This window comes from Drosophila melanogaster, chromosome 3R, assembly GCF_000001215.4.
Source record: "Drosophila melanogaster chromosome 3R".
Lineage (NCBI taxonomy): Eukaryota > Metazoa > Arthropoda > Insecta > Diptera > Drosophilidae > Drosophila > Drosophila melanogaster.
In genome coordinates, this window is record NT_033777.3 from 30,562,146 (window position 1) to 30,588,885 (window position 26,740).

The 26,740-nt window shown below is 43.9% G+C and overlaps 4 protein-coding genes across 23 annotated transcripts in view; 2 read left to right on the forward strand and 2 right to left on the reverse strand.

Annotated features, from left to right (window-relative positions):
- Positions 1-16,760, forward strand: part of tmod (tropomodulin) — a 46,299-nt gene extending 29,539 nt beyond the window's left edge. For 8 of the 18 annotated variants that reach the window (NM_001170305.3, NM_170504.4, NM_001202391.2 and 5 more), the window contains 6 exons: positions 9,664-9,816; positions 9,878-10,390; positions 10,454-10,705; positions 10,780-10,927; positions 15,034-15,413; positions 15,972-16,760. In NM_001170305.3, the coding sequence (NP_001163776.1) occupies positions 9,664-9,816; positions 9,878-10,390; positions 10,454-10,705; positions 10,780-10,927; positions 15,034-15,065 (1,098 nt within the window). In that variant the 3' untranslated portion in view covers positions 15,066-15,413; positions 15,972-16,760. Of the gene's footprint in view, positions 1-1,034; positions 1,337-9,011; positions 9,285-9,663; positions 9,817-9,877; positions 10,391-10,453; positions 10,706-10,779; positions 14,133-14,452; positions 14,674-15,033; positions 15,414-15,971 lie in introns of those variants that run through there. The other 10 variants (NM_001276183.1, NM_001202390.1, NM_001104512.4 and 7 more) reach the window with 9 other exon arrangements.
- Positions 16,761-17,283: 523 nt separating this feature from the next.
- On the forward strand, positions 17,284-19,972 carry CG9702 (uncharacterized protein). 3 transcript variants are annotated; one of them, NM_143553.2, is made up of 3 exons: positions 17,284-17,881; positions 18,195-19,284; positions 19,343-19,972. In NM_143553.2, exons 1-3 carry the CDS (start codon positions 17,516-17,518, stop codon positions 19,915-19,917), a joined length of 2,031 nt encoding a protein of 676 aa, NP_651810.1. In that variant the 5' UTR covers positions 17,284-17,515; the 3' UTR covers positions 19,918-19,972. The 3 variants fall into 3 exon arrangements, with proteins under 3 accessions (NP_651810.1, NP_001263113.1, NP_001263114.1); NM_001276184.1 differs by having other exon boundaries at positions 17,491-17,881; NM_001276185.1 differs by having other exon boundaries at positions 17,491-17,881; positions 19,355-19,972.
- An 80-nt stretch (positions 19,973-20,052) lies between these two features.
- Rpt6R (Regulatory particle triple-A ATPase 6-related) lies at positions 20,053-21,552 on the reverse strand. The gene is made up of 2 exons (NM_143554.2): positions 21,231-21,552; positions 20,053-21,175 (listed from the first exon to the last, which is right to left on the reverse strand). The coding sequence occupies exons 1-2, from the start codon at positions 21,376-21,378 to the stop codon at positions 20,124-20,126; spliced, it is 1,200 nt and encodes a 399-aa protein (NP_651811.1). The 5' UTR covers positions 21,379-21,552; the 3' UTR covers positions 20,053-20,123.
- Positions 21,553-21,874: 322 nt separating this feature from the next.
- CG9717 (uncharacterized protein) lies at positions 21,875-25,157 on the reverse strand. Its single transcript, NM_143555.3, has 4 exons — positions 23,792-25,157; positions 23,144-23,446; positions 22,930-23,075; positions 21,875-22,738 (listed from the first exon to the last, which is right to left on the reverse strand). The coding sequence occupies exons 1-4, from the start codon at positions 24,921-24,923 to the stop codon at positions 22,403-22,405; spliced, it is 1,917 nt and encodes a 638-aa protein (NP_651812.1). The 5' UTR covers positions 24,924-25,157; the 3' UTR covers positions 21,875-22,402.
- Positions 25,158-26,740: the final 1,583 nt, after the last annotated feature.

The window sequence follows — 26,740 nt, forward strand, 5'->3', positions numbered from 1 at the left end:
TCTGCCCCACAGCCACGCCTCCTGGCCCCTGCACTGCCCAAAAAAATGTTTCCCCCTTTTTGTAAATCGTTTTGAAGAAGTCTCTCAGTGCAAGGAATTAAGTTGCTTAGCACATATAAATAAAGGAATAATTAATAAAAATATATTTAATAATTGAAAACCAAAGATTTTTGTAACAATTTTTTTTTATTATACTATCAAATATGTAGAAAATTCTTTACCGTGTAGTTAACCCACTAAAGCCCCCTTCACAAATATGCAGCATCTTCTGTTATTGTTGTTCATGGAAATGCCGCGAAAGTTTTCCCGCGCTCTTTGACCCCTCCGTGGCCACCCACGCCCATCACCCTAATTAATTTAACGCAATTCGCTCAAAAATTACACAAGAAAAGTTGATAAAACGAAACGAGAATGAAAATGATATGCAGGGCGGAAAATGGCGCATTTGGATTCCTGGGACCAGCCGCTTGATTTATGGCGTGCATCTGGTTAATTTTAATTTTATGTTCTGCCCATAAAAATTACCCGTATGGAAATTTGTCATTTTAGATTTAAACGTAATTGGGTTTTCGGGGGGTGCAGGTAACAAGCTATGAGAGAAGGGTCCTTTTCCGGTTTATAATTTCGGTTCGATTTTTCAAATGATACCCATTAATGTTTTGAGTCTCCAGTAGCTCTAAACCTTTACCGCTCCTCTGTATTAGTTGCTCTAAAACTGTAAACTCCAGATCGTTCAATTCTCTGTTCTTCTACATCTCTCTCCTTTACTGAAAAACTATATGACAAGTCAACTTTTCAAGCCTTTTAGTTCAGCATTTGTTCTTAAATTTATAGAGTAAAACACTAACTAACAAGTTAAAAACTCACAGTTTAATTAACTTATTTTATGAAATAGAAGTAAAATGCACTTAGAAAAGTACGGTCATATTGCTGAGCTCGAATTCGAACTGTCCGCGGAGTAGGACCGTGCAGCAGTAACAGTAAAATCCCAACCGCCCCCATTCGCCAGTTATTTTTCGTGTTAGACCAACGGCCACACTCCGATGTTCTCACCTTAGTGCCATTCCAATTTTGTATTTTAATAAACTAGTTACGATTAAACAATTGCGCTGGCTGCAAATTGTTTGTGCGATCCGAGCGATTAGAGTGTTCCAAAAAACCACGCGGGTTTCTGTCAACAAAAGTGGTTTCAAACGGTTTTTCGTGTGTCACGCCCAAAAATCAACGGCGAAAAATTCTAGTGCGTGTCAAAAAACCAAATACAGTGCAATAACAACAACAAAGGGCAGCTAAGGGTGAAGCAAACGCTCAAACAAAAAGGCACAACAACATGGAGGTTAGTAGTGTTGCAATTGTTGCTGCCGCTCAAGTGTCTAAATTGTTTTTCATTGATGTTTTTTTTTTTGTGGGCTGTTTGCCTTGAATGATTTCATTTCATTAATTTAGTTTTTGTTTGCCTCTCTCTTCTGCCGATTACGTCAGTTTTGGCTCTCTTTCGAGTTCGTTCTGGAGTTTGCGCTCTCTTCTCGCTCTCTTTCGGCATTCAACTTCACTCCCTTGCTCCGTCCCGCCGACTGTTTATTGATTCCCCGTACCATTAATAAATTCATACATTTAATAGCTCTTATTATGTCATCGCTTTCTTTTTTTTAACCTTTGTTTTGTGTCTCGATTTCGGCATATTTAGCATTTTTATATAATTTCAAGCTAAATTCCCTTATCGCGCTGAAACAGCTGTTTTCAATTCGTTTACCGCTATGTCGAGCCTTATCTCTCCCATATCGAGTTACTCACTTCCCAGCAATGACGCTATAGATATCGACCATCCACCACCACTCGAGATTGTTAATCCCTCGCAAACCTGTGACAGATTATCATTCTCCCAAATCTTTACTAATATTATTATTAATATAATAATGCGATATAATACAGGATGTTATGGACACAGCGCCAATTTTCTGAGGCCGCCCTGCGAATTTGTGATTTCCCTAATTTGGTTTTCCTCTCGAAATGCGTGGGATAATCCCTGCTCTTTTCTGCCCCCAATTAAACCGACCAAACCGCTTGGAACCCTTCCACCACCTTCCCGCACTTAGGAACTATATAAACCGGAAGAAAATCCGAGGGGCGTCAAATTCGCATTTAACATCGCTGAGCTGAGTAATTAATCGCCTTTCCTCTGCTTTGCCGTGGACGGATGGACAGCCATCAAAGCAGACATGAAAAGCTATTTTCCCATCCGCGGAATAGGGGCACAAGTACAAAAAAAAAAACAGATAAACCAAAACGGCAAAGTCGGCCAACATAAAATTGCTCATTTCCGTCGTTTAATTGACGCCAAACGCATGAAAATTGACGAAAGACAAAACCATCAGTAGCCGCTGAGCAAAAAAGATTAAACTCGTTTGTCCGTCGAGAAATCCAAAACAAAGTGCCTATCTACAGTGCGTTTCGGCAGTGTAAAAAGGGCGAGGGCCACTTTAGTTGTGAAACCAAGCTAAAATAAAATGAGATTTCTTACAAATGGATGTTTTTATTTCATTGACATTGAATGTATGAAATAATAATTATGGCAACCTCATTATAAAAGTAAACATATCAGTTCCCCCTTTTGGTTACTTGCATCCGTTGTTATGATGAGCCGCTTATCAAATAATAATTTATATTTACAATGTGTTTGGCAATCAAGAAACTTACTGTATGCTTATAAATAGCCAACTGAAATATGACACATTGAACACATGACAGCATAAAAGTTAAGTGCTTTGCTAATATTCAGATTTGCTACCCAAGCGCAATCGACCTGCTCTGTTCATTTAGCACCTCACTGTTCCAATATAAATAAATCTATATAAATATATATTTCTCGATTTATATATGTATTTGAGTGCTCGGCGAAAGTTGATAATATCGTCGGCTAATGCCGTGACACGATTAAAGCTCTTAAAAATATCCAGCCCCTGAAGTGTCAGACAAAGTTTTTGGCAAAGTTGTTGCCCACTTAGATTTCGGTTGTTAACAAGGGGAAAAACAAGCTTGTGGGTTTTCCGCTGGCTTAAAAGTTCTACGAGTTCCATGGAAGTGGGAGTGGAAGTGCAGCTGCCGGAAGACCAAGCCGCCAAGAGACCGCCGGCCCACTTTTATTACCCGCGCATTCACCAGTCGCATTTTCATAAATTTCCACTTACTCATCTGAGAGACAGGATGTCTGTAGTCTAAGGTCTGTAGTCCGGAGTACGCAGCCCGGAGTTTGGAGTCCCTCGGATCTGCAACCTTATAACACGGTCCGTTAACCGTTTCTGGCTTGGATGGGCATTACTTCATCATTCGGGCTGGAAGTTTGCATAATTTTCATTTATTACCGCAACCGCTTTTTTATATTTTATGCGCCCTTGTGTGCGAGCAGCTCTCCAATCTGCCATCAAAGTATATATGTATGCATATTATGATTCCCTGGGAAGTGACTGACAAGGCAACGACCTGCCCACCACTCCAATTTATCTTACAAATTTAATCTCTTCACATAATTTTCTCTGCGTGGCTTTCATGTAATTACCCCGGCCCGTCTCCTCGATTTTGTCCTGTATTGTTACTTGTCTTCTGGGAAAGTTTCCAGCTGCCATTTTATCTGCTCACAATAAACATAAATCTGACACTGCCTTTTTGTTTACGGCCAAAGTTTCCCCTTTTCACTTAATAATGCATTTTGTTCTCTCGCTTTTTAATTGCAGGTGAGTTCGATTCGGAAAGCAGATGGGCTCTATATGTTATATAATGTGTGGTAAAGTATGTGGGCATAAGGATCTATTGTACAATCTATATATTTGCATATGGAACGAAGTAAATGAATCATATCTGGGATATCATATCGATAGAGTAGGTTTATTTACATCGAAAACAAGTAGCATGTAACCACGAGCTTCCATAGATTTCATCAGGCCATATTAGGAGCGTGATGGTGGTCTCAACAAAACAAATAAATCAAAATGTATTAAGATGCGTGCATGCATCTACTTGCCATGATTAATTTCAAATGCGGCTCACTGCCGATTTATGAATAGATAATCTCTGGCATGTGTGGGAAATTCGTGTCTTACATAAGGCCATAAATTTCATCAGCAATTTTAATTTGGCAGTTTTCATTACATGCTGACTAACTGACTGGGTTATTTCTATGTATACAAAAGCCTGCATTCCACGCCCACTTAAATGCGGGATTTGCAGCGGTGGCGGTTTTAATCGCCCAGAAATAGCGTGCTTTCTGGCGACAAAGATGGTTGCATGCGATGGTTGCCACACTTTGTGGCTATCCGTTTTTTTTTTTTCTTATCCGGAAAATTACCTCACGGTGGAAATTCTGATTCAGGGGTCAGCGAACCCGCTGCACTTGCAACTGTTTGTTTAAACAATTCCCAGGGAGTGTGTAAACAAAAGATGATTGTGCTTAGATGCACATACTCGTACACCCAAAGTCAAAGACCCCGACGACCCATGAAAAAGCAGAAGGAGCGAGAAAGGGAAAATGTACATGAATTTTGAATTAATTTACATAGATCTTAATTTGACTGCCACTTAACTTTCACTGGCTGACACCCATGACAGTTTGTCGCATTACCCAGCCCAGAAACTGCCTGGTGGGGAGGGAGGGGGTCCTATTACTTACAATATTCCCGGGCAAAAACATTTGCCGGAACGTGACCCAGAGCAAAGGCACTTTTAAATTCAAAGTCAAATGTAAACTACATAAATTTGCGTACTGTTCGGGGGGGATTGTGAAGTCTCAAGAGTGAGGACCATAATTTATTATGATTTTCTGTTGACTTGGCTGACTGGCTGGCTTACTTGGGCATCTTATTGATGACTGGGCTCAGTCTCCAACTGAGAATGCGACGCACGTTTCTCATTTTGTCCAAATGCGTCTGCTGCTCAAATTTCACTTTTCCCCCCTGCAACTTTTAGCGACATCTGTGCATTATGTGCGGATTCAATTCAATTCGGATCGGGAAAGTTGCCTGCACTGCAGCCGAGTTGCCAAGTTTCCGAGTTTTCCATGTTTTCCATGGCCGTGCCAACTGTCAGTTTCTGCCAGCACCCCGGTGATTCCTTGCTTTACGCCCCTCATAACCGCTTTGATATCGGAGATTCTGGTTGCAACGATGCGGCAGAGACCGAGGCTTATACCCTGTACTTAGGCAGAACAAGGGTATGCTCGGTGATGCTGCTGCCCAATATACAAGTACCATCTCAACATAAAGGCATTGCGTGTGAATGGAATTGATACAATGTATTATGTCTAGATTAAGACACTACTAAGGCACTACAAGCTCAAACCTTTTTTATAGAAGAGTAACTCCAATTCGAATCGATTCGACTGTCTTGAGTTCACTTGTTTTAAATGCATTGAGACGGAACTATCGACGTCTCAGTTTTCAGCAATTGAAACGCCCGACTGCAGCCAGAACCAGAATCAGTATGTAGATATAGCCCGACCAGAATCGGATTCCCTTTCGCACTGACCAACTGGGTCTCAACTTTCAGGAGGTCGACCTCCTGGTCCGGCCAAACCTCTTTCCTCCTCACAAGCTGGCTGCTGTTGGCATGCAAATTGCATAAAATATTGCCATATAAAAAGCATATTCGTGTTCACTGAATATGCAATTGACTGGCTCTGGGGATTGGCTTAGACGCAAAAACTTCTTTACCATCTTACCAAGCTGCCAAAGTTCCCGGGCATATTTCACTTTGGGGAGCAGCAGGAAAATGCAATAAAGCATTTTCACCCCGCAAAAAAAAGGTTTGGCAATACATTTATGGGTTCATAAAGCGTACCATATATCAATGGCTAAGGAAATGCAATGAACTTCGATGGCGCAGGGGAGAAAGGTGGACTATATGTGTTGGGATTACTTACAAGAAATCTAGTCCCGTCAAAGACACAATAATACTAAATGATATCGCTAAATAAATGCCTTGAGATACAAAAATGCATCTGACTTCACTGTTTTCCTCTGCTGCAAGTGGCAAGTGGCAAGTGGCATTTCCCCCAGATACGCATTTTCACTCGACACTCGACGCTCATTTTCGTTTGGACGCCTCTTTTCACCTACGGTTTCTGGTTTTCCACGCGCCTAATTATCGGATTCGGATGGCCATAAAAGCTAGCCTGGTCGCAAATGTAATTAACGTTTCTTGCTCGAAATTTCCGGCTACGAGCTCCTCCTCCTCGCGAACTGCAATTTCCCTGGCCGTTTCCCTCGCTTCCTACGCGAATTTCCACCATTTCGAGTTGGTCATTAGCCGGTCCATTTTTATTTCTGTACCTGCTTTCGTGGGACGTGTGCGCGACCAACTTTTCATGCACTTCTGTTTGAATTTCCACAGTTTTTCCGCTCCGCGGGCAATGTGTAATTTTCGATGTAAACGTGACCACCGCCGTTTGTCGCTTCTGGAAAACTGTATTTCGCTGTTGTTTGCCGCTTAATTAAATCGCCTAAGCACCTTGACCGATTTCGCATTCGGTGACCACGACCGCCCATCCGTCAGATACCAAAAACATTTGTGCAAATCACCGAAAAACATGTTTCCCATTTCGCCCGCTGTTCACGGTCTCAGTTTTGTAGGTCACACATGGCCAGAAGGATTCGTTGTGGCCTTAAGCCGGATTTATTCCTGTTTCGATTCGGTTTCGGGTTCTAGCTGTATTCTATTGACAATGTAGGAGATGTAGCTATTTTTGAATAAGCTAGAAGTAGGTACTGGTGGCCAACAATTAAACATTGAGCATAAAAATCACTAATTCATTTTGTGTTTGTATAAAATTCCACAATATAAAAGTTATGATGCGTTTCAAGAGCTCAAGTGTATGTGAGGCTGTTTTTGACAGAACCTTAATACCATTTTGCGAGCTGAGCAACTGCCTTCCATTAAATAAAGCCTTTCATGCTACCATATGTCATGATAAGCACTAGCTTTGAAATTGCATAAAATGAGACGACAGAGGGCTTCAGGCAATGGGCGTAGAACCTGGAGAGGAGCTCTTCACGTAAGTTGGTTTATTTGAAACTAACGTTCCACAGGCCCGTTGCAATTAATGAGCCTGCCACTCCATTTAGCTGAGATCTCGAGACTCGCAGTTTATGCGCATCGCAACTTCTAATTTGCTCTCGGAACCCAAAACCCTGACAGACGCACGCCAGTTAACAGTTTTTGATGCTTAATGTGTCGACGACGAGTATCTGACAGATACATTTCGGTTCCCGTCTAGTTTACCGTGCGGATCTGCATGGTGGGCTGGATTTCGGTATCGAGAACAGGTAGCGTTTGAGGTACTCTATTTTAACAGGAAGCATTACCCCAAGTAACAGCTCCGATAGTTTATACGTCGTCATTTAAACCGGCATTATTTGGAACTTGAAGGTTTGCCGTGAACAGTAACCATGAAATATTGAAAGTATAACCACCCAGTCATAAACTCACCAAGAGCCATGAATATTGCTTGACTGGATCATAACTTCCACTTGAGTTAAGAGTACTCCCCACTTCGACTAGATAAAATATGTGCTTAGTTTCTTGTTTTGGCTCGAATTTATTTGCTTGGATCTCTAGCGTTTCGGAGTGTCTCCGGAGTGCCGTGAACTCAATTATTTTCGCAATTACTTTTTATGATTCCACAATTTACAGTTGCTCCACCTCCAGAGGCCTAACTTCTCGATTGGATTGGCATCGAGTGGAGTTGCGATGCCGCTGTGTCACTGAGGGAGTTTGTTCTCTGTTCCCAATTGAAATGTCAACAATTGGCTGCAAGTTGAGGCGTTAGAAGCTGACATAATCGCCCCCGCTAAAGAGACCAAAACGAGAAGCACCACCATGGAAGTGGGTCAGTGGCTGGCATTTAGCATTTAGCCGTAGCCATCAGATGGTCGTACAATATCGGGGAGCGTCATCTTGGCCATTTCTGGGTTTGTTTTGCTAGTACTTGCTGGTCGCGAGATGGTACACTATGGCAGCTTAGCTGTACCTATTGTGGTCGAAACCGGTTGCCAGTTAAAAGCGCTAAGTAAACGGCGACCAAAGAGGAGTTTAAGCCCCGGTTTTATGGCCATTGTATTGTCCGTCGCGGTTCCTTGGCACTCTTTTGCCCTCGAGGGAAAACCAGTTTTCAATCGGTTTGTTTTCTTGGCTCTTGATTTGCCCGCACTAAATACTAACTACGATATTCCCCCACTTCTCGGTCACGCTTAGCCAGAACATCCATTCCGCCCCCCATGTTTCCAGTACTCTTACAATTGTCGTATGCAAATCACTCGGTTTGGCTGCCTTTCCTCCATGTCTAATGTCGATTTCGTGGCTTTTCGACGACTTCCGCTCGGCTTGTTTATGGGCCACAATTTGTTGACTTATTTATTTGAAATCTGGCGGAGTTGCACAACAATTTCCCACCGAGAAGTCGTTTAAGTGCAGACACCACCGCGGAGAAGTCTTGCCACAGTTGACTGCCCCCGTTCCCCCGCCCACTGCACTGAAACAAAATAACGTTAATCTACAAATCATACATTCTAATTTTTACAATATTGCAACGTTATTTAGAGTTGAAATATCGGAAAGCATTTGCTGAACCACAAATCAATATGATTATGAATAAAATAATCATTGAAATTGAGATTTAGAGAGCAAATGCAATTAATGGTCTTAGTTTTTGTCAGTGTGCCTAATTTACATTGGCAACCCTTTGGGCCAACTGGCTGAGTGACTCGACTTAAGTTGGCCTGAACCGAACTGAGCGCCTGACTCACTGACTGACTAACTGACTGAATGACTGACTGACTGGATGACTGAGTGGCTGACTGGCTGAGCGATTGCAGCCTGTCTTTATGCTGGTTCGAAGCAAATGTTGCACGACTCTCGCTTGGCTTTCGATGTGGTTGCCGTTGTCTCGCCTTAATTCGGTGGTCTTGTGGTGCGGTGGTCTGGTGTTTCGGCGTGTCTCTCTTGCCAGTCAGTCGGTGGTGGAACGCAGACCCAGTCCCAAGTCGCAAAGTCTCCAGCCGAAAGCTGCAAGTCGCCTCAGTGCATTCATAATTGGATTTGCCATATTGCGCGCTTCATATTCCGTGTTTCGTATTCCGTATCGATCGGACACCTCCTACGAGCTGCAAAGATAATAGTCCAGAATGGAGAGTGCCCTGCCGGTGGCCGAGTTTCAGCAGATAAAGCTGCGTCCGGTGCCAAAGGTCAAACGCCGAGCCCCTCAGCCGCCAGTGAGCCTTCGCCTGAAGCATAAAAATGTGCGAAAAGTAGCTTTAAGTGTCGCAAAACCCCATTTTACCAGACCTGCAAAGCATTAGTGAACTTTCGCTCTCATCGGAAAAGCGGGAAACTGAAAAGTGAACTGTGCAAAAGTGAAAACAATGGCTTTTAGTCGAAGCAAAAGAAGAGCAGAAACGTGGGAAGATTTCCCTGCGATTAGGAAGCTAACTAATCTGATCCGCACTTGAGATCTTCGGTGGGGAAAAGAAACTCTATAGGCTTCTGAAGCATTTAATTACATTTTAAGTATATATTTTATAAGATAATGTAATCCTATTTAATATTTCATTGGAAAACTTATTAGAAATTCTTCTTTCCTGCTTTTCCCTAAAAATATTTATATTGTCCTCTTTTCAGACTTCTGCCACCACAAAGACAACCACGCTCACCACCCCCGCCAAACTGTATGGCAAGGATCTGAGTGAGTACGATGATGTGGATGTGGAGAGCCTGCTGGCCCAGCTCTCCCCCGAGGAGATAACCATACTGGCCAAAGAAGTGGATCCCGATGTAAGTACCCTTTTTGTATTGGCGTTGTATCCTGATAATTTGAACATTCCTGTTTCTGCAGGACAACTTCCTGCCGCCAGACCAGCGCAATAGCTATGAGTGCACCAAGGAAGCCACCGGGCCTCTCAATCGCAAGCAGCTGATCGAGCACATCAATAAGCAGGCCATCGAGACCCCGGATCAGCCGGAGTTCGAGCCGTTCGTTCAGGGCAAGGTTCGTGGAAAGAAGTGGGTCCCACCGCCAAGGGATGCCCGCGACATCGAGGCCGAAGAACAAATCGCCATTGACATGGGCGAGGAGTACGAACACGCCCTTAACGATGCCACGCAGGAGGAGATCATCGATCTGGCCGCCATCCTCGGCTTCCACTCGATGATGAATCAGGACCAGTACCACGCCTCCTTGCTCAACAAGGGTCAGCCCGTGGGCCTGGGATGGGATGGCATTACGAAATCCACTCAGCAGAAGCTCTTCCCTATGGATCCGCCCAACAACACAGATGTGGAGGAATCCATCAAGCGGGTCAAGGACGATGACTCCAAGCTGATTGACCTCAACTTGAACAACATTAAGGTTTTGCCCTGAATGTTTAATATGTTCCTGTATCCTCATTAACTTATTTTCCCTTCCCTGTAGAACATCTCGGACGAGAAACTCGAGCAACTGTTTGCCGCACTGCCTCAGAACGAACATTTGGAAGTCCTCTCGCTAACAAATGTGGGCCTCACCGACAAGACAGCCCTCCTGTTAGCCGCGGCCATAGAGAAGAGCAAAACCCTGAGAGTATTAAATGTCGAGACCAACTTTATCAGTCCGCCCGTGATTGTTAAGTTGGTGCAAGCCCTGCTCAAGTGCCACACCATCGAGGAGTTTAGGGCCTCCAATCAGGTGAGTGGGTCCTTCGATTCATCGAAAGTATAGTAGTTGCAACATGATCTTACTTTTTAATTTATCTTCACCAGCGGTCTGCGGTTCTGGGCAACAAGATCGAGATGGAAATCACCGACCTGGTGGAGAAGAACTCGTCGCTGCTGCGCCTTGGCTTGCACCTGGAGTTCAACGACGCCCGCCACCGAGTGGCCGCTCACCTGCAGCGCAACATCGACAGAAGTAAGTTGACCCTAGGGATTGACAGATGACCCGGGCGGTTACTTTCACTCCCGGCGATCTGCAGGCGATCAGCGTTGGTTTCGCATATAGTTCCACTACTGCTCCCTTCGATAGGATTAGGTATATTTCTTATTGACTGAGTTGCCTCACTCGCGCGTTTAGGTGAATTGCAACAAGGTATGTTAGCCAGCGGAATCACCAACATCGCTTTGCCATCATCCAGCAATCAATCGTCACTCCATCACGACCATTCAGACTCAAAGGCGGCCAAGGATATTTCACCCACTAGGTTGAAGAGCCTGGCTGCCTTCGAGCAGTTCATCAAGGCGCGCACCTGGACCGATCCTTCAGATACTGTAACCCATAACTTGCCACCTGCAGGGCGTCTAGTGCGCAATCTACAGGCGGAGGCATCTGCATCCACATCCGGAAGTGGAGCCGAGAAGAAGATTTAATGAGCGACCCCACTTGGTAACCGAGCTCTACGTTCTGTTGTTGCGTCTTCCCAGCCCCACTTTAGTCTATCTTATTATCTATTTTTCTATTGTGTCTGGTAACCAGGTAATCCGTTCTTGGCCTTCATTAGCCTCATCGTCACTCCAGATCTCCAGTCTTAACCCCATCGTCTTACATTCTCATATCGTATCACCAGCCTTCGTTGCGTTATCGTTCACGTTTCGTTATCAAGTTATCGTTCGTTTCACCTGTCGTTATCGTTCTGGGTTAGGGGCACTTCGTAAGATATTTTAAAATCTGATTAAGATGGTTGTCATAGGTAAATTAATAGCACTGAAGAATTAAAAGAATTTCTCATTTAAAGGCCTGTCATACTTTAAAACCTCCTCTATTTAGTGCTAATATTTTAATATAAATACATATTTAATTGTAAGAGGGTTCAGTACGTATATCATTCTTCCATATCCACCCGATGCTAACCCATGTGTTACCCCTATAGATTAGAGCCGGGATCTCGAAAGGTTGAGATCGATCCCCCTATGTAATATTCCGTGCCAACCCTTGTTTCTCTCTCGTCTCCAAACTCTTGTAATTACCATAGATTGTAAAGTGACTTCCGCCAAGAAGAACATTAACCAATTATCCATTTGTCTGTTGTAAATTTGCAACACTCCTCTCAAACTCGAAACACCCAAAATCGACACTTCGACAGTCTTCCGCGTTCAGAAACTAAAGCCCAATCTACCCAAGTTGATCCTGCCGGGCAACATGGAGATTGAGCGGGATCTGGTCGCCTATAACCGATCGGCCACGCCTTCTCCGTCGCCATCTCCGCAGCCTCCAGTGGATTATGAAGTGGAAGAGGACCCGGATAACATGGTTATCCGGGGTGGCGGCGATGCCTTCGATCCGGATGTCGATCCCGACAACATGGTGGTGCCGGGCAGTCGCTCCGTGACACCGAACTACGACGATGAGGGTGTCTATCAAGCGCACACGTGAGTGAGAAGTCGAGCAGCCACTGCAGCCGCACCGTCGGAGCCACTGAATGCCACAGAACACGACTGAAAACCACAGAAATCCACTGAATCCACAGCTACCACAAGTTCGAGCCCATGTACAGACAGTCATTCGATCCACTAGCGCCTTTCCCTTTTCTGACTCATTGGTTATGTAATCCTCGATGTTGTCGTTGTCGTTGCCCGAAAAGTACACTGAAACACCTGGACTCTGGATGCAGTCCATCGATCTTGCTGACCAAGAATTTGTACATACCCCAAAATGAAAACCGCGCTTTAAAAAGCCCAGCAGAATAGCCATCGGTATTCATTCCTTAACAAAATAGCTTATGAACTATAGCGAAAGTATTCTTACATTTATTTTCCTTTTCGTTTATGAGTCTTAGCTTCAGATTAAATGTAAAATTATGTAAACGTTAAGCACAATGTGAGCTATTTTGTTTAGAAAAATACCCCATCGATGGTACATTTTGGTGATACTTTTGTACTGTGCAGAAACCGGAAACTGATTCCAGCACAGCCCACTTGTTTATATCTGTTTCCATGTCGTCGTTGTCAGCCGCTTTATCCATTCGCAGTTGATCCGTGTAAATAATCCCGTCACGATCCTCTCTCATTCAGATCAGATGCGTGCTATTAACCCACACCCGTGCACATCCACATACACACTCTCATCGCAACACTGTCTGTTTTGTTACTATGTATCTTTCTATATCCCAAAAAACAGACGAACCCAGAGATATCAGCCAAAGACGATTCAGAATTCAGTTCTCGAGACAGTCCAGAAACATTATTATTACTTCTCTTTCCTTTTGTGACTCGTCTATATCACCTTTTGCTTATGTGTTCTGTTCTCTCTCCCTTTTTCTGTTTCTCGTTTTCAGTAAGAAAAGATCTTGAGTTGCGACTGCAGTTCAGATTTTTCAATAATCTGCATAGAAAGTCGACAAGAATTCAATAAGCAGACCAGAAATCAAGCAACTAAACCATTTTTAAAGCGTTTTGTAATCTAAACCCAAAGAACCGAAGAAAAACAAGCACATAACAACGAAAGAACGTGTATAATATAATATATATATATAACAAGAAGAAGGAAGCAGGAGCACAAGTTTAAGCTAAAGATAAAGCAGCCCACGAGCTTGCCAAAAAATCTATATCTATATACTCTAGAGACTTTAACTAAGCAAAGCAAACTGAAACCAAAGAAACGAAGTGAAATATCAAACTAAAAACATATACCACATATATCGATAAAGATCGCAGATCGAGCAGACTCGTGATCCATGGATATAGCCTAATACCCATGTGCCACGAGTCATGTTTTAGGTCGAGGCCTCTTCTAAAACCCAGCAGAAACCGTTTAGGCGTCACGTGTATAATTTTCTCTAACGCTTAACACAGGTATCTATGAACACGGATTGTCCTCTCACGACTTCTGCTAACTCGCAAGAATTGCCAAATAACCAAGCCCCAAGTAGCAACCAGCATTCTGCTATATATATTGCCTCGATATATATGGTCTATAACTAGCTTCAGCAGTTTTTCGATTAGAGTGGGACACCACACTGCACTTGGCTAAACAAAGATCTTTTTATACTCTTGCAGACAATAATCAGAAAGGTCCAGAAGGTCCGTGTATCTGAAAGTTTATAAAACTTAGGAAATTATATAAAAAAAAGCTGACATATCTTGTTAGATCTTCCAACACATAATTATAATTTCAAAATTACAAAAAAAAAAAAATATGAGTTACATTGTATCTGCAAGAGTATTTATAGCTTCGGTTCTTCGAAGCTGGACTTTTTCTTTTGATTGCGCACATACCCCTAGTCGATCAGTCATAAACACTAGCATCCGTTTATGTTATTGCCTCATTGTGTAAATGATTTGTTAATTGTATAAGTTTAACCATCCTCTGCATGTCTTGCATGTCATCCCCTAGCCAATCCATTTGCATGTTTTGTGTAATCGAATCAGCACACTCTCCACACTTCAGACAACTTTTGCAGTGGGCTAAATTGGCGGCTCTAATGAAGTTCTCTTCGTATAGGAATTAAACTGCGATGTATGATCTAAGTGAGTCCCCAGATCCGAGTCAAAGTAAAGCGATAGTAGCAGAAACCCATAACAAACCTAGATTTGAGACACTTTTATGATTCAGTAAGAACCGCCAACTAACAGCAGAAAATAAAGCAGCACCACCGACAAGAAGAGCCATGAAAAACTACAAAAATATGAAACACGATGCAGAATATCTCGAACAGACGAAAAGTTGGTACCCATCTGTCTAAGTAATTGTTGTTTGATCTGCAGCCAAATGAAATACCAACTAATCCCGATTAATAACCCCGAAAGCTTCCAGCTAATTGAAAGTTAAAAGTTAGTCTTAAGGACCTCTGCCCGAATAAAGCCCAGAAAACTTGGGCCAACTTGAATGTTGTACCTGCAACTTGATTGACTGTTTGACGTTCGAAACTAACCCAAAACTAAATCGTTGTTGAATCCTTCTCTATATTTTATCACTCTTTGTTGCCACCACTTGACTAATGCCAATTTATTTGTTTCTTCTCTTTCGTCCCGCCCACGCACACACACACACACACTCTCGTTATCCTGTATCTGTGTTTCCAGTACGTGTGAAACGCCTGAACCAGCGTAAATAAAAAGACAAATACGAAATATATAGCAGCAACCAACCAACAACAACATGCCACCACCCAAGAACAACAATCAAGCAGAAAGCCATCTATATGTGTGCGTGTTTCTTTGTCCGACTCTTGATTTGATAATTACCAATTAACAAGCAAAACCCAGCAAGAAAATCAAACCAAACCAACAACACCACCAGCAAACCAGAACAACAGCAACATGAGCAACCACGGCAACCAGAACAACAGATCTATGTCTATGTCCAAAACTCCCCCACCAACCGACCTCTGTACTCTGCTCCCCGACAACCAATCCAACCAACCAGCTGTGAACTAACACCGAAGAATGATGTGCGACATGAAGTACGTAAAGTATCTTATGGGTAATAGATGTAATTGTAGATAGAAGTAGTATGGATTTCACAATTTAAATGCTATGTAATATATTTACTTTTGTTCAATTTGAATTCTGTTATATTAAGTTTTGTGCGATCTTAAACTATTTCCTACTCCTTGGAGAGTATTGATTCGATATTATATTTAGAAAATGATAGTGAAGCATCAGTAGATATGCCACTGTTAAAGTGACATATACATATGATTTCACCACATCAAGTGAAGCATCATAAGTTAGCACCTTGAATCGCCTGGTGACCCCATCAGCAAAATAGCGTAAATTTTAACGCTCCAAGCCGAGATCGGAACGAAAATATACCCTAAATAGGCTGGTCAATATTTACGGAAGAGGAAATCTGATTAGCAACTATGTATGTGATTAGGTTAGCCTTAAGCCAACAAGGGCAACTTTTTTTCTGTGGACACTGTATTATAACTATGCAACTGTTGTGCGTCATGCTTCGTTTTGAGAGAACAGTCTTTGTAAAGGAAAATTTCTAATCCGATTTTTCGAATATTTTCCAGTTGGACGTCAGCGTCGCATGGGCCATCTGACCAGGAACTACACCGTTGGCGTCTGGCAGTAGGATTCATCCGACTGGGACTTGGGAGTCTACACATTTTACACCGAAAGAAATCAATAGCCTATCAATAGTGTTGTCACATGCTTGTTGTTGCTCTCACGCAGAGAATTGTTTCATATTGTTTTGTTCAGTGTTTGTTGCGTTCTTCAGATTGATGATTTCGGTTCGAGTTGTGTTTGTGTTTGGATCACCACCTAAGCATAATCATTTGTTTGTTACGAGTTAGGCGAATGTTCATTGTCACACACGCAGATCCAGGATTAACTTTCTATCTGGCAGCTCTAAGTAGTTATTTCCTTAAGCAAATCTTCACATTTACGCTGCAGCTATACACACGTTTATTTTATTTTATTTTATTTACCTACCATTCTGTCCCTTGATTATTTGTAGCCCCTAGACGGGGCGATATTTCACAATTTTTAGTTTTAGTCGTGTTTATATCCACACATGCACACATGATACAAACACATACACATAACATACATAATACTTACACACTATATATATATGATACATATATAGCCATGGTCTCTGAAAACAATTTACTGCTATTGAATTATGAAATGCTTAAACATAAATTTAACTTATGGTTAAACACACAAAACAAATGAAAAACATACAATTGTATAATGTAATGATATCTTACTTTATATGACATAATGCAATGCTTTTAAAATACAATTTTTAAAAATCATGTAAAAACTTTAAAATTAAATAAAAAAAAAACTACAAAAAATATTTTACGATCGATTTGTGTGATTGATTTGGGTGGGCCTTCATTTACATAGACAATAAAGACTAGTTTTTATAATTATTCATTTCAATTGCTTAAACTACAGTATAGATTTGCTGTTGAAATGCTCGAATGGCGAACTTTTCATACGCAATACGCTACATTGGCTAAAAATAGTCAGACTTCCTTTCCTCCGTACAATCTTTGTTAGCTTTATAAGATAGGAAGGGATTATACAGTAGCGACTAGATAATAGATCAGCCATCAAAAAACCACCTTGCTGCACTGTATCTCAACACTTTCGATTATTAGGCGATCTTTCAACCCCAAGATCTTACCAAAACACAACTGGGTGTAGATGGGTAACTGTGAAGATCAATACTTAAGCTGTGAATAAGTAGTGCACACTTGATTATCGATTCGCCACAGATCCACGCTAGATTAATGGAAAAATTTCGATTATCAATAGGGGACACTTGTGCCAGTTGGCTGACCGACAATTCCAAGATAAACACTGAGAAGGGGCGGATGCAGGGGGCTTTGATCATTGTCAAGACCGATTTGTCGTCTTTATGGAACCGCTGTGGATCCAACTGAAAGATACAACCTGTATCCCGCTTCCACACACGACACGCGTCGAGATCTGGGCAAACAGCCTCCGGAGATAAGAGCGCGTGACGCAGCCCCTTGGATCATCAGGTTCCGGCGGCGTGTCGTCCAACCCATCAGTGCACGCACAGATCTCGCCCAGAATGTCCACGCTGGAGAACGAGGTGACCTTCCGCAAACAGGCGGAGGTTAATCAGAATCTGGAGGCGCAGTTCGACAGCTCCTCCACGGACTTCATTCTAATTACCGACCATCGCACTTCGAAGAGTAAGAGCCTGGAGCAGTTGGAGGCCTCCAAGGAGTCGAAAAACCCCGAGTCCTGCTGCTCCCGATATGCCCGGAATATCTTCCGGAAGAAGACTCTCCTGAAGCGTTTGCCCTTTCTCACCTGGCTGCCTCACTATAACCGGCAAGACTGCATCGGTGATTTGATAGCCGGCTTCACTGTGGGACTAACCGTTATCCCCCAGGGATTGGCCTATTCTGGGGTGGTCGGCCTACCACCGGAGGTTAGTAACCATGCACTCAATAAGTGGTATTAGGTCCATAAGTTGCCTACCTTTTTTTAAAATTTTATTTTTACATTTTCTTACTCGTTCCCCTTTTGATTGGTTAATCAAGTTATCATTATGTTTTCCGAGCTTGTTAGCAACTTCACGCCAACGGAAAAGAACCGAGTTAAGGTGCAGCTGACGGCTTGATCATTGATTGTTAGGGCGTCTCAGTAGAAGCAAGTTTCAGCGGTTAAAATTGCACTTCAGATTCCTCTGATCCTGTAGATCCTTTGACCTATCAAAGAGTAACTCTGCTTCTCTCCAACAGTATGGCCTGTATGGATCCTTCATGGGCTGCTTCGTATATGTCCTTTTGGGAACCTGCAAGGACAGCACGATTGGTAGCACAGCGGTGGCTTCACTCATGACCTTCCAGTTCGCCCAAGGATCCTGGCAGAGATCCGTACTGCTGACCTTTCTGACCGGCATTATAGAGATTCTGATGGCCATCTTCAAGCTTGGATGTTTGGTGGAGTTCGTTTCTGGACCGGTGAGCGCAGGATTTACGAGTGCCGTTGCCTTGATTGTGTCGACGTCCCAGATGCGTTCGATGCTGGGTGTCAAAAGTGATGGTGGATCCTTTTTGGCAACGTGGATAAGCATGTTCCGGGATATCGAAAACGTGCGCGTAGCCGACACCTGTTTGGGCTTTGGATGTGTTATCCTGCTTCTGGCCATGAGGAGTCTCGGAAAGTTCACCATCGGTCCAAAGGACGAATCGAGAAGGAACGGGTTCCAGCGAGTAGTGAACACGGTGATCAAGTTTCTGTCCACCTCGAGGAATGCCTCAGTGGTTATTCTGTTTACCGCTGTTACCATGTACCTGGATGCCAATGGAACGAATCCTTTCAGACTAACTGGAAATATTCCCAAGGGAATGCCCACGCCCTCACTTCCTCCGTTTTCCATCGAACCGCAGCCCGGCAACGAAACAGCTGGGATCCCTGCTGTTGAGGGACAGACTTTTCCTGAAATGGTGCAGAGCTTGGGATATGGACTAGTTATCGTTCCCCTAATGGCCCTACTGGAAACCATGTCGGTTTGCAAGGCCTTCGCCAAGGGTAAACAGATAGATATCACCCAGGAAATGATTGCCTGTGGAGTCGGCAACATTGCTACCTCCTTGTTCTCAGGATATCGATGCAATGGAGGATTGGCCCGATCGGCGGTGAATAATGCCAGTGGCTGTCGCACCAATATGTCCAACCTGTACATCGGTGTTATCGTAGTGCTCGCCCTGAACTTTCTCACCGAATACATCGCCTTCATTCCCAAGGCGGTGCTGGCAGCGATTATTATATCGGCAGTGATCTTCCAGGTTCAGTACCAGGTCGTAACGCCCATGTGGCGCAGCAAACGTGAGTTGAGACTTCCTTGATTAGTATTTATATTCCTAAGTTACCTTCAACGTTGCAGGTTCCGATCTAGTGCCTGGCATCCTGGCCTTCGTCACCTGTTTGGTACTGCCCCTGGAAATTGGAATTATGGTGGCCATTGGTGTGAATCTTCTCTTTATCCTGTACTATGCAGCCAGGCCAAAGGTCACGCTGGAGCAACTGGAAACCCAACAAGGTATCAGATTCGTGAAGATCACCCCCGACAGATGTCTGATCTTTCCTTCGGTGGAGTTTGTTCGAAATATGGTACTGAAGTTGGGCAGCAAATCCACATTGCCAGTGGTCATCGATTGCACCTATATCTATGCTGCGGATTTCACAGCCGCCAAAGTAATATCCTCCATTGTGGACGACTTCCGCCGGCGTCAGCAAAAGATCATATTCTTCAACTTGAAGCCCAGTGTAGTGAGTGTCTTCGAGGGATTGAACACGAGGCTGGTGCTTTGCTACAACACCCATGCCCTCAACCAGGAACTCCGGCCCGACGAGCCGGATCTTTCGAGGTCCGTGGACTCACTCGACCACGCCGAGTCCGGAAACGGAACTAGTGAATGCGTGAGCATGGCCAGCACTCTTTCACTAGCTAGAAGTTAGTCTTACAACGCCCAAATAAAATTAGCTAAGTTATATCTATACCATTACGAACATTAATCTAGTAGTTTCACTTGAGTAAAGTCTTTGTTTTTACACTCCTGTCCTTTTCTATCAAGAATATACTACAAAACTTGTATTATTTATATCAACTATTATATTCAGTCTGATAATGGAGCTTTCAAATGTTTTAAAATTAGTTATATAAGCTATTTCCAGAACTTTCTGATGGACATGTTCTTCTCGGAGTCCTTCATCATTACCTTGGAGACGGCCATTTCAAAGTCCTCCTGGGTGACATGGACCCGTCTTTCCCTCAGAGCATACATTCCCGCCTCGGTGCAAACACCCTTGACTTCAGCACCAGAAGCCCCCGGCATTTCTTCAGCAATCTTGCGAAGATTGATGCCTCTGGTGAGGTTCATCTTGCGAGAATGTATCTTCAGGATATCCAATCTGGCCTCTTCGTTTGGTGGCGGAAACTCGATCTTGCGGTCAATTCGACCAGGACGCAGTAATGCCTGATCCAAGACATCGATGCGATTGGTGGCCATGATCACCTTAATGTTTTTAGTAGCCTCGAAGCCGTCCAGTTGGTTCAGAAGCTCCAGCATGGTTCGCTGGACCTCCGAATCCCCCGTTCCGGTTTCCAGTCGAGCGGAACCAATCGAGTCGATCTCGTCCATGAATATTATGGATGGAGCGTGTTCCCTAGCCATCACAAAAAGCTCCCTTACCATTCTCGAACCCTCGCCGATGAATTTCTGAACCAGTTCCGACCCTGAAACCCGTATAAAAGTGCACTCCGTGTGATGGGCTACAGCTCGGGCTAACAGGGTTTTCCCAGTTCCAGGCGGTCCGTAGAGGAGCACTCCCTTTGGCTGGGTAATGCCCAAGGCGTCAAATAATTCCGGATGCTTTACAGGCAGCTCAATCACCTCCTTGATCTCCTGGATCTGCTTGTCCAAGCCACCCACCATTTCGTAGGTGGAGTCGGGCACCTTTTCCACCAACATAAGGGATACTAATGGGTCCACCTTATTGGGCAGAATTTTGTGAAGCGTGTAGCTCTCGTTTCGCAGGGCCACCCTGCTGCTGGGTGTCACATCCTTAATATTGATGGTCTTGTCCACATCCACTACATACTTGCCCTCGGGATGAACCTTCACAAGGACCTTATTCTTGTCCATGGGCTTCACAACCTCCGCAATATAGCTCCCCTGCTCCTGGAGCAACTGCAGCTCCTCGCGCAGCAAGCGAACTGTGGATAAGGCAGGATAATCTTATAAAGGATATATTCATTCTAAGAACCTTACCCTTGAGGTTGAGTTCATTTCTCTGAGCCTGCAAACGGAGCAAGTTCTTTTGGCGTTCGTTCACAGTGAACTGAAGCTCTGATATTTTCTGCGTATAATATGAATGAAAGCCTTCGGAACCCTCTGGGATTCCTACGTCTTTGCTCATCTGGTAAAATTAATATTTCTTCTGGAAAAAAAAATCACTTCAAAAAAGGCTAGCTAGTAATTTATTACGTTGAACTGCAAATTGTTATTTCTTTCCTTGTATAGCGCTCAACAACTTCCCGAGCTATTGATATAATTTTGCTTATTTTTTTGAACGAACTGAATCCGGCTGATGAGACGACAGTTTTTACGCAGTGCTGGGAAATTTTGACAAGTTAGGGATGGAAACTTCATTTCACACTTTAACTTAAGGGTTCTTGAACAGACTAAAAATTTTAAGATAAGTCGTATTATTGCCACACGTTTCGTAAATATTATTTTATTATAGGTGTCAAACATATTCATTCAATCTTATCTCGAGTAATGCTTTCTTGTTATTGATGCCTTCGAACCAAAAAATTTACTTCCCACACGAAGCACCAAATAAAATCACAGCATAGTTTGAGATTAAAGACACCCAGAAATCATGATGTTGTTTAGATATAAAGTCTATCAATCTTGGAATAAATCTTTAATAAAGCCAGTAGTTGGTAACAACGTATAATACCTAATGAGAGTGTTTTATTTCCACTTTCTTGGCCAATCAAGTAAAACTCTTAACGCCACTTAACTATTTTATATTTACTTGATTTATTTAAGTACTTATGCTAAAACTCGCCGTTCGCTACCCGAAAATAATACTATGTTCAGCGGCAAAATCGCGGGTGGGAGGAGCCCTGACTCTGGAATTCACAGCGTTTCGCCGTTAGAGGCCAAATAAATAATATTGTGCAGATATCTGCGAAGATTGCCACATCTTAAATGCTAATTAAGGTGAGCTGGGCTAGCCGTGGAATGGTAATGGTACCTTCAACTAAGGCGATGAGCGTGGGCAGCCCACATCTAGATTTAGTCGCTGGCCTCGGTGGCAAGACTAAGCTAGTACTAGGTCTAGGACAGAGACTAAGCTACGAACTAGACTTGGGCTAAGACTATCGCATAACGAGGTTGCAGCGTTGTTCCCCCTTCGGACTTCTTTGGATCCCTCAGATCGGGGGCGACTTCTCCGCCAGCTTGGCGTGCAGGGTGTTAATATCGTATATGACCACCAGATCCTTGTTCAGACCCTCGAAGACCTGCGCCACTCGCGGCTGCAGGTTGTAGAAGAACAGCGGCTGCTCCCGCAGCTTAAAGTCCATCACCATGGTGGATATCACCTTGGCGGCCGTGAAGTCCGCTCCATAGATGTGGGTGCAATCGATGACCACCGGCAGTGTGGACTTCTGACCCTGCTTGTTGATCACCTTGCGCACAAACTCCATCGAGGGGAAGATCAGACAGCGATCGGGAGTTAGCATTAGGTATTTCAGACCAGTAGTTGTCTATAAAGATAGGTCGGCTTATTAATATCATAGGAATCATCTATGGCATATCAACTAGCAGTATATTAATTCCTACAGTAAGATGAACATGAGATAAAAATGCCATCCGAATCTTAAGAATCTGTAGCATACTTTCAGCCACTGAAGCTATTCTAGGTATAGATTGAGATACTTCGGATGGAATGACTCACCGCCAGCGTTTCGATGCGCAACTTTGGCCGGGCTGCCTGGTAGAGGATGAAGACCACATTGATGCCGATGCCCACGAGGATGCCCAGTTGCAGGGGCAGAACCAGACAGGCGAAAAAGGCACCCAGGCCGGGAATGAGATCGGTTTCTGTGGCAGGAGAAATACACACGTATGGTAACAAACATGTGAGTGTGGTTTATTTATTTTCAACTCACTTTTACTGTGCCACATGGGCTTGATCACTCGGTACTGGACCATGAAAATAACCGCCGCAATAATAATGGAGGCCAGAGCCGCCTTAGGAATGTAGTAAAAGCAGGGCGTGAGGTACAACAGGGCAATAATCACTATCACGCTGGTGTAGAGATTGGACAGCTGGGTCCTCACTCCACTGGCATTTAAGATGGCTCCCCTGGCGATGCCGCCATTGCTCCGAAGACCCTGGACAAAGGAGTTGGCCACGTTGCACACTCCAGAGGCTATCAGCTCCTGCGTGGCATCTGTGGGTTTGCCATCAGCTAAAAGGAAAAAACCAAACGGGGAAAATATTACAATCCAGTCAAATGAAATTCGAAAGCAAAACAATATGTTCTTCCCCAAGGAATAAAGCGACTGACCTATTTTAATATTTGCACGTGTCATTCAAAAGTTGACACTAATTTGGGACAACAAGGGTTATAAGGGTATAAGGGTTATAAACAAAAACTCGTTGCTTTCGTCAATCCGATTTAAAATTAGCTTTAAATATAAACCAATTACTGATGATTCATATCCTACTTGAATTTTGAAGATTCTTGAACTCGTTGGGGAAGAACGAGATCCAACTCATGAAAATGACGATATCAAATAAGCGGACAACTCACCGAAAGCCTGAACAACGGCCATAGTTTCCAGAAGAGCAATCAATGGAACCACAATGAGCCCAGATCCCAGGGTGCTGACCATGTCCCAGAAGCTCTGGGCCTCCTGAAGGACTTCTCCTGTGGTTTCGTTGACAACGGCATCCATGTGGAAGGGTGGTGGCTGAAAGGAGGGCAATCCCTTGGGCACAAAGCCAACTGTCTTCACGAGATTCTCCTTGCCGTTGACAAACAACCAGTAACCCAGGCCAGCAGTTCCACAGACCAGCAGGGCATTGCGGGCAGTTCCGATGGTCCAGAAAATGCCGGTCAGAAGCTTTTGCGCTGTGGTTTTTCCCTCCTTGGGACCCAGGGTACAACTGGCCAGGGCTCTCAGGCTCAGGAGCAGAGTAATGCAGACGATTCCCAAGATGAAGTCCGGCCAGCTGATGTTGTGTATATCGTTCACAATGCTAATCCACACTTGCAGGAAGGTGTTGCCACTTGTTTTGATGCCCAAGAAGTCCTTCATCTGGGAGCTGAAGATGATCAAGGACACGGCACTCGTGAATCCCGCTCCCACGGGACCAGAAACGAAATCGATGAGAAATCCCAGCCGGAAAACTCCCATCAGGATCTCAATGAGACCTGTGAGGAAGGTTAGCAAGGTGGCTATCTGCCAACTGCCTCCAGCGATTTGAAAGGACAGCAGTGCTGATATGGCCGTAGGTCCAATAGGCACATCCTTACTGGACCCAATAAATATGTATATGAAGCAGCCCAGGAAGCAGGCGTACAGGCCGTACTGCAGATCCAGTCCTGCTATTCCGGCATAGGCCAGGGCCTGGGGTATCACCGTCAGGGCCACCGAAATGCCCGCCACTATGTCACCGAAAATATAATCCTTTTTGTACTGGGGCAGCCACACCAGGATGGGGAATCGCTTGTACAGCGTTTTCTTCCTGAAGATGTTGGACCAGAGGTTTGAGCAACAGCTTTGAGTTCCCTCCAGGCAGCTCTCATCGGGACCCTGCTCCTCCTGCACAATGCAGTCGCGCGAGGTGTGGTACAGCGTGTTGGTGGGTATGTCCAAGGACACCTCGGATCCACCATTGAAGCCACTATTCGTGTGACCGCTGTCAGCTCTTTGGCTCATTTTGCGTGGATTATTTACACTGTATACTGAACGTGTGGGATTTGTGCTTTCTCGTGGGACTTAGTTTCCTTATTTTCTAGGGCTTCATGGCACTCTCACTCGAGCAGCGAACACTCTCCGGGAAACCGATACCCTGATCTGATCTGATACCAAAGACCGAAACGAAACGAACCGATCGCGGGGCCATCCACTGCGGGAATGATTTGGAGCCGCGGAAAGAGCAGCACTAACAACCGCCCGCCTGCTGGGACCCGATTATATAGTAAATAGGCATCGCTCGCGAATCGCTGGCAGCGCATTCGAGACTATCCGCCGGCTTTCGTTATGCTATCTGCACCTCTCTCCTCTCGAGACCCGAGAAATCTTCGCGAGACCCCACTAATCTTCGCGGCCAATTCTCCACCTCTATCTCTATCTCCATCTCCCGCTCTCGATCGAAACCGGCTCTCCGTCTCCAGTGATCACCACCTCGGATCTGGGCTTTTCATCTTCGCGGGCACGTCGTGTGGCAGCCCGAAGAAATGGAAATGACGCAGCCCATCGGTTGGCCACCGAGTGGGAGCATGCTCCATGTAACATGGGACAGGCCCAGTTGATACGGGTAAGAAAATACGTAGTGGGCAGATACCAATGTTGCTCCAACCATTGGGAGTTTAGGTGTACATAATGTATAATGTGTTTCTCAATTTTGTGGGGACACTTTCAATTATGGGAATCTATCCATGTTTATATTTTATCTACATCGTTCTTACCTTTTAATTACCCTTTGATTTAATTGGCAAATTTCCCACAATAGTAGTGCAGTTATCTACACCCAATTCGCTCCGTTATCTTATTATATACAATATCACTTAGGCTTCTTTGGCAATTAACCATTTATAATATGTACTAAGTGCAGGATAGCATCACGGATTTTGTGAATTTCTAAAGCTTGTTAGATCGGGCAGCTTGTCAATATTTTTAGTGGCTGTTTATATAGTTAGAGGTAATCCTTGGATGAAGATATTGAAAATAATATTTTGATAATAAATCATAGCCTCAATGAAATCGTTACATATATCGGGAATATATATTTTTCATTTGTATATTAGTACATAATTCACAAGTGGAGGGTATTACTCAGTCACCTTACCTTCAAGTTCGGAAAATCAACTATTTTTGCTGTGAATTTTCCGCACGTGCTGACACCGAACATGGGAAACGCAATCAAATGCAACATTACGAATCAAGAGTTGTGTTTTATTGCATGCTAATTGATCGGATTTTCACACCGTGAATTTCTGGTTAACCGATGGAGGCCACGATTAAAAGGTTTTTGCTCTGCTCGCATCTTCCATGGGATTTGCAAGTTAAGTAAATAAGTCGAATGAATATTAATGCAAAATGGTAATGCTACACATTCGAGTCGACGTGAATGAGTTATAGTCGAAGCGACAATAGTGCTTGAAATTTCTACGCTACTTTATAATTTCCCCAAAGTTGGCCCAAAATATAAACCTATAAATCTTTATGGCCCCCACAATCGCGAGCTACTGACGTCCATCGTTTGTCGACACGGGAAATCAATCAGCCGTCGAAACACTGCGCATATAAATCAGTTGAAAGAGTGCGCTCCGTAAATCAAGTATACGGCCGAGATAATGGCCCGGATCCGCCGGGACTCAAGCGCTCCACTCCGCCCTGAGTAGTTGAGATGTTGGCTTTTTTGGCATCACATCGAACCGGTTAGCCCGTCAATCAGTCAGTCCATCAGCTGTGATCGAGTAAATCATCTAGTAATTACATATGCAGTTTAAATGCGGATAGTTGAAAGCCCC

Coding starts and splice junctions, on each gene's coding strand:
- CG9702 (NM_143553.2), top strand. CDS start 17,516: ATGTCCACGCTGGAGAACGAGGTGACCTTCCGCAAACAGGCGGAGGTT. Junction 17,882..18,194: donor TGGTCGGCCTACCACCGGAG/GTTAGTAACCAT, acceptor TCTCTCCAACAG/TATGGCCTGTATGGATCCTT. Junction 19,285..19,342: donor GCCCATGTGGCGCAGCAAAC/GTGAGTTGAGAC, acceptor TCAACGTTGCAG/GTTCCGATCTAGTGCCTGGC.
- Rpt6R (NM_143554.2), bottom strand. CDS start 21,378: ATGAGCAAAGACGTAGGAATCCCAGAGGGTTCCGAAGGCTTTCATTCA. Junction 21,176..21,230: donor AAATGAACTCAACCTCAAGG/GTAAGGTTCTTA, acceptor CCTTATCCACAG/TTCGCTTGCTGCGCGAGGAG.
- CG9717 (NM_143555.3), bottom strand. CDS start 24,923: ATGAGCCAAAGAGCTGACAGCGGTCACACGAATAGTGGCTTCAATGGT. Junction 23,447..23,791: donor GGCCGTTGTTCAGGCTTTCG/GTGAGTTGTCCG, acceptor TTTTCCTTTTAG/CTGATGGCAAACCCACAGAT. Junction 23,076..23,143: donor GCCCATGTGGCACAGTAAAA/GTGAGTTGAAAA, acceptor CTCCTGCCACAG/AAACCGATCTCATTCCCGGC.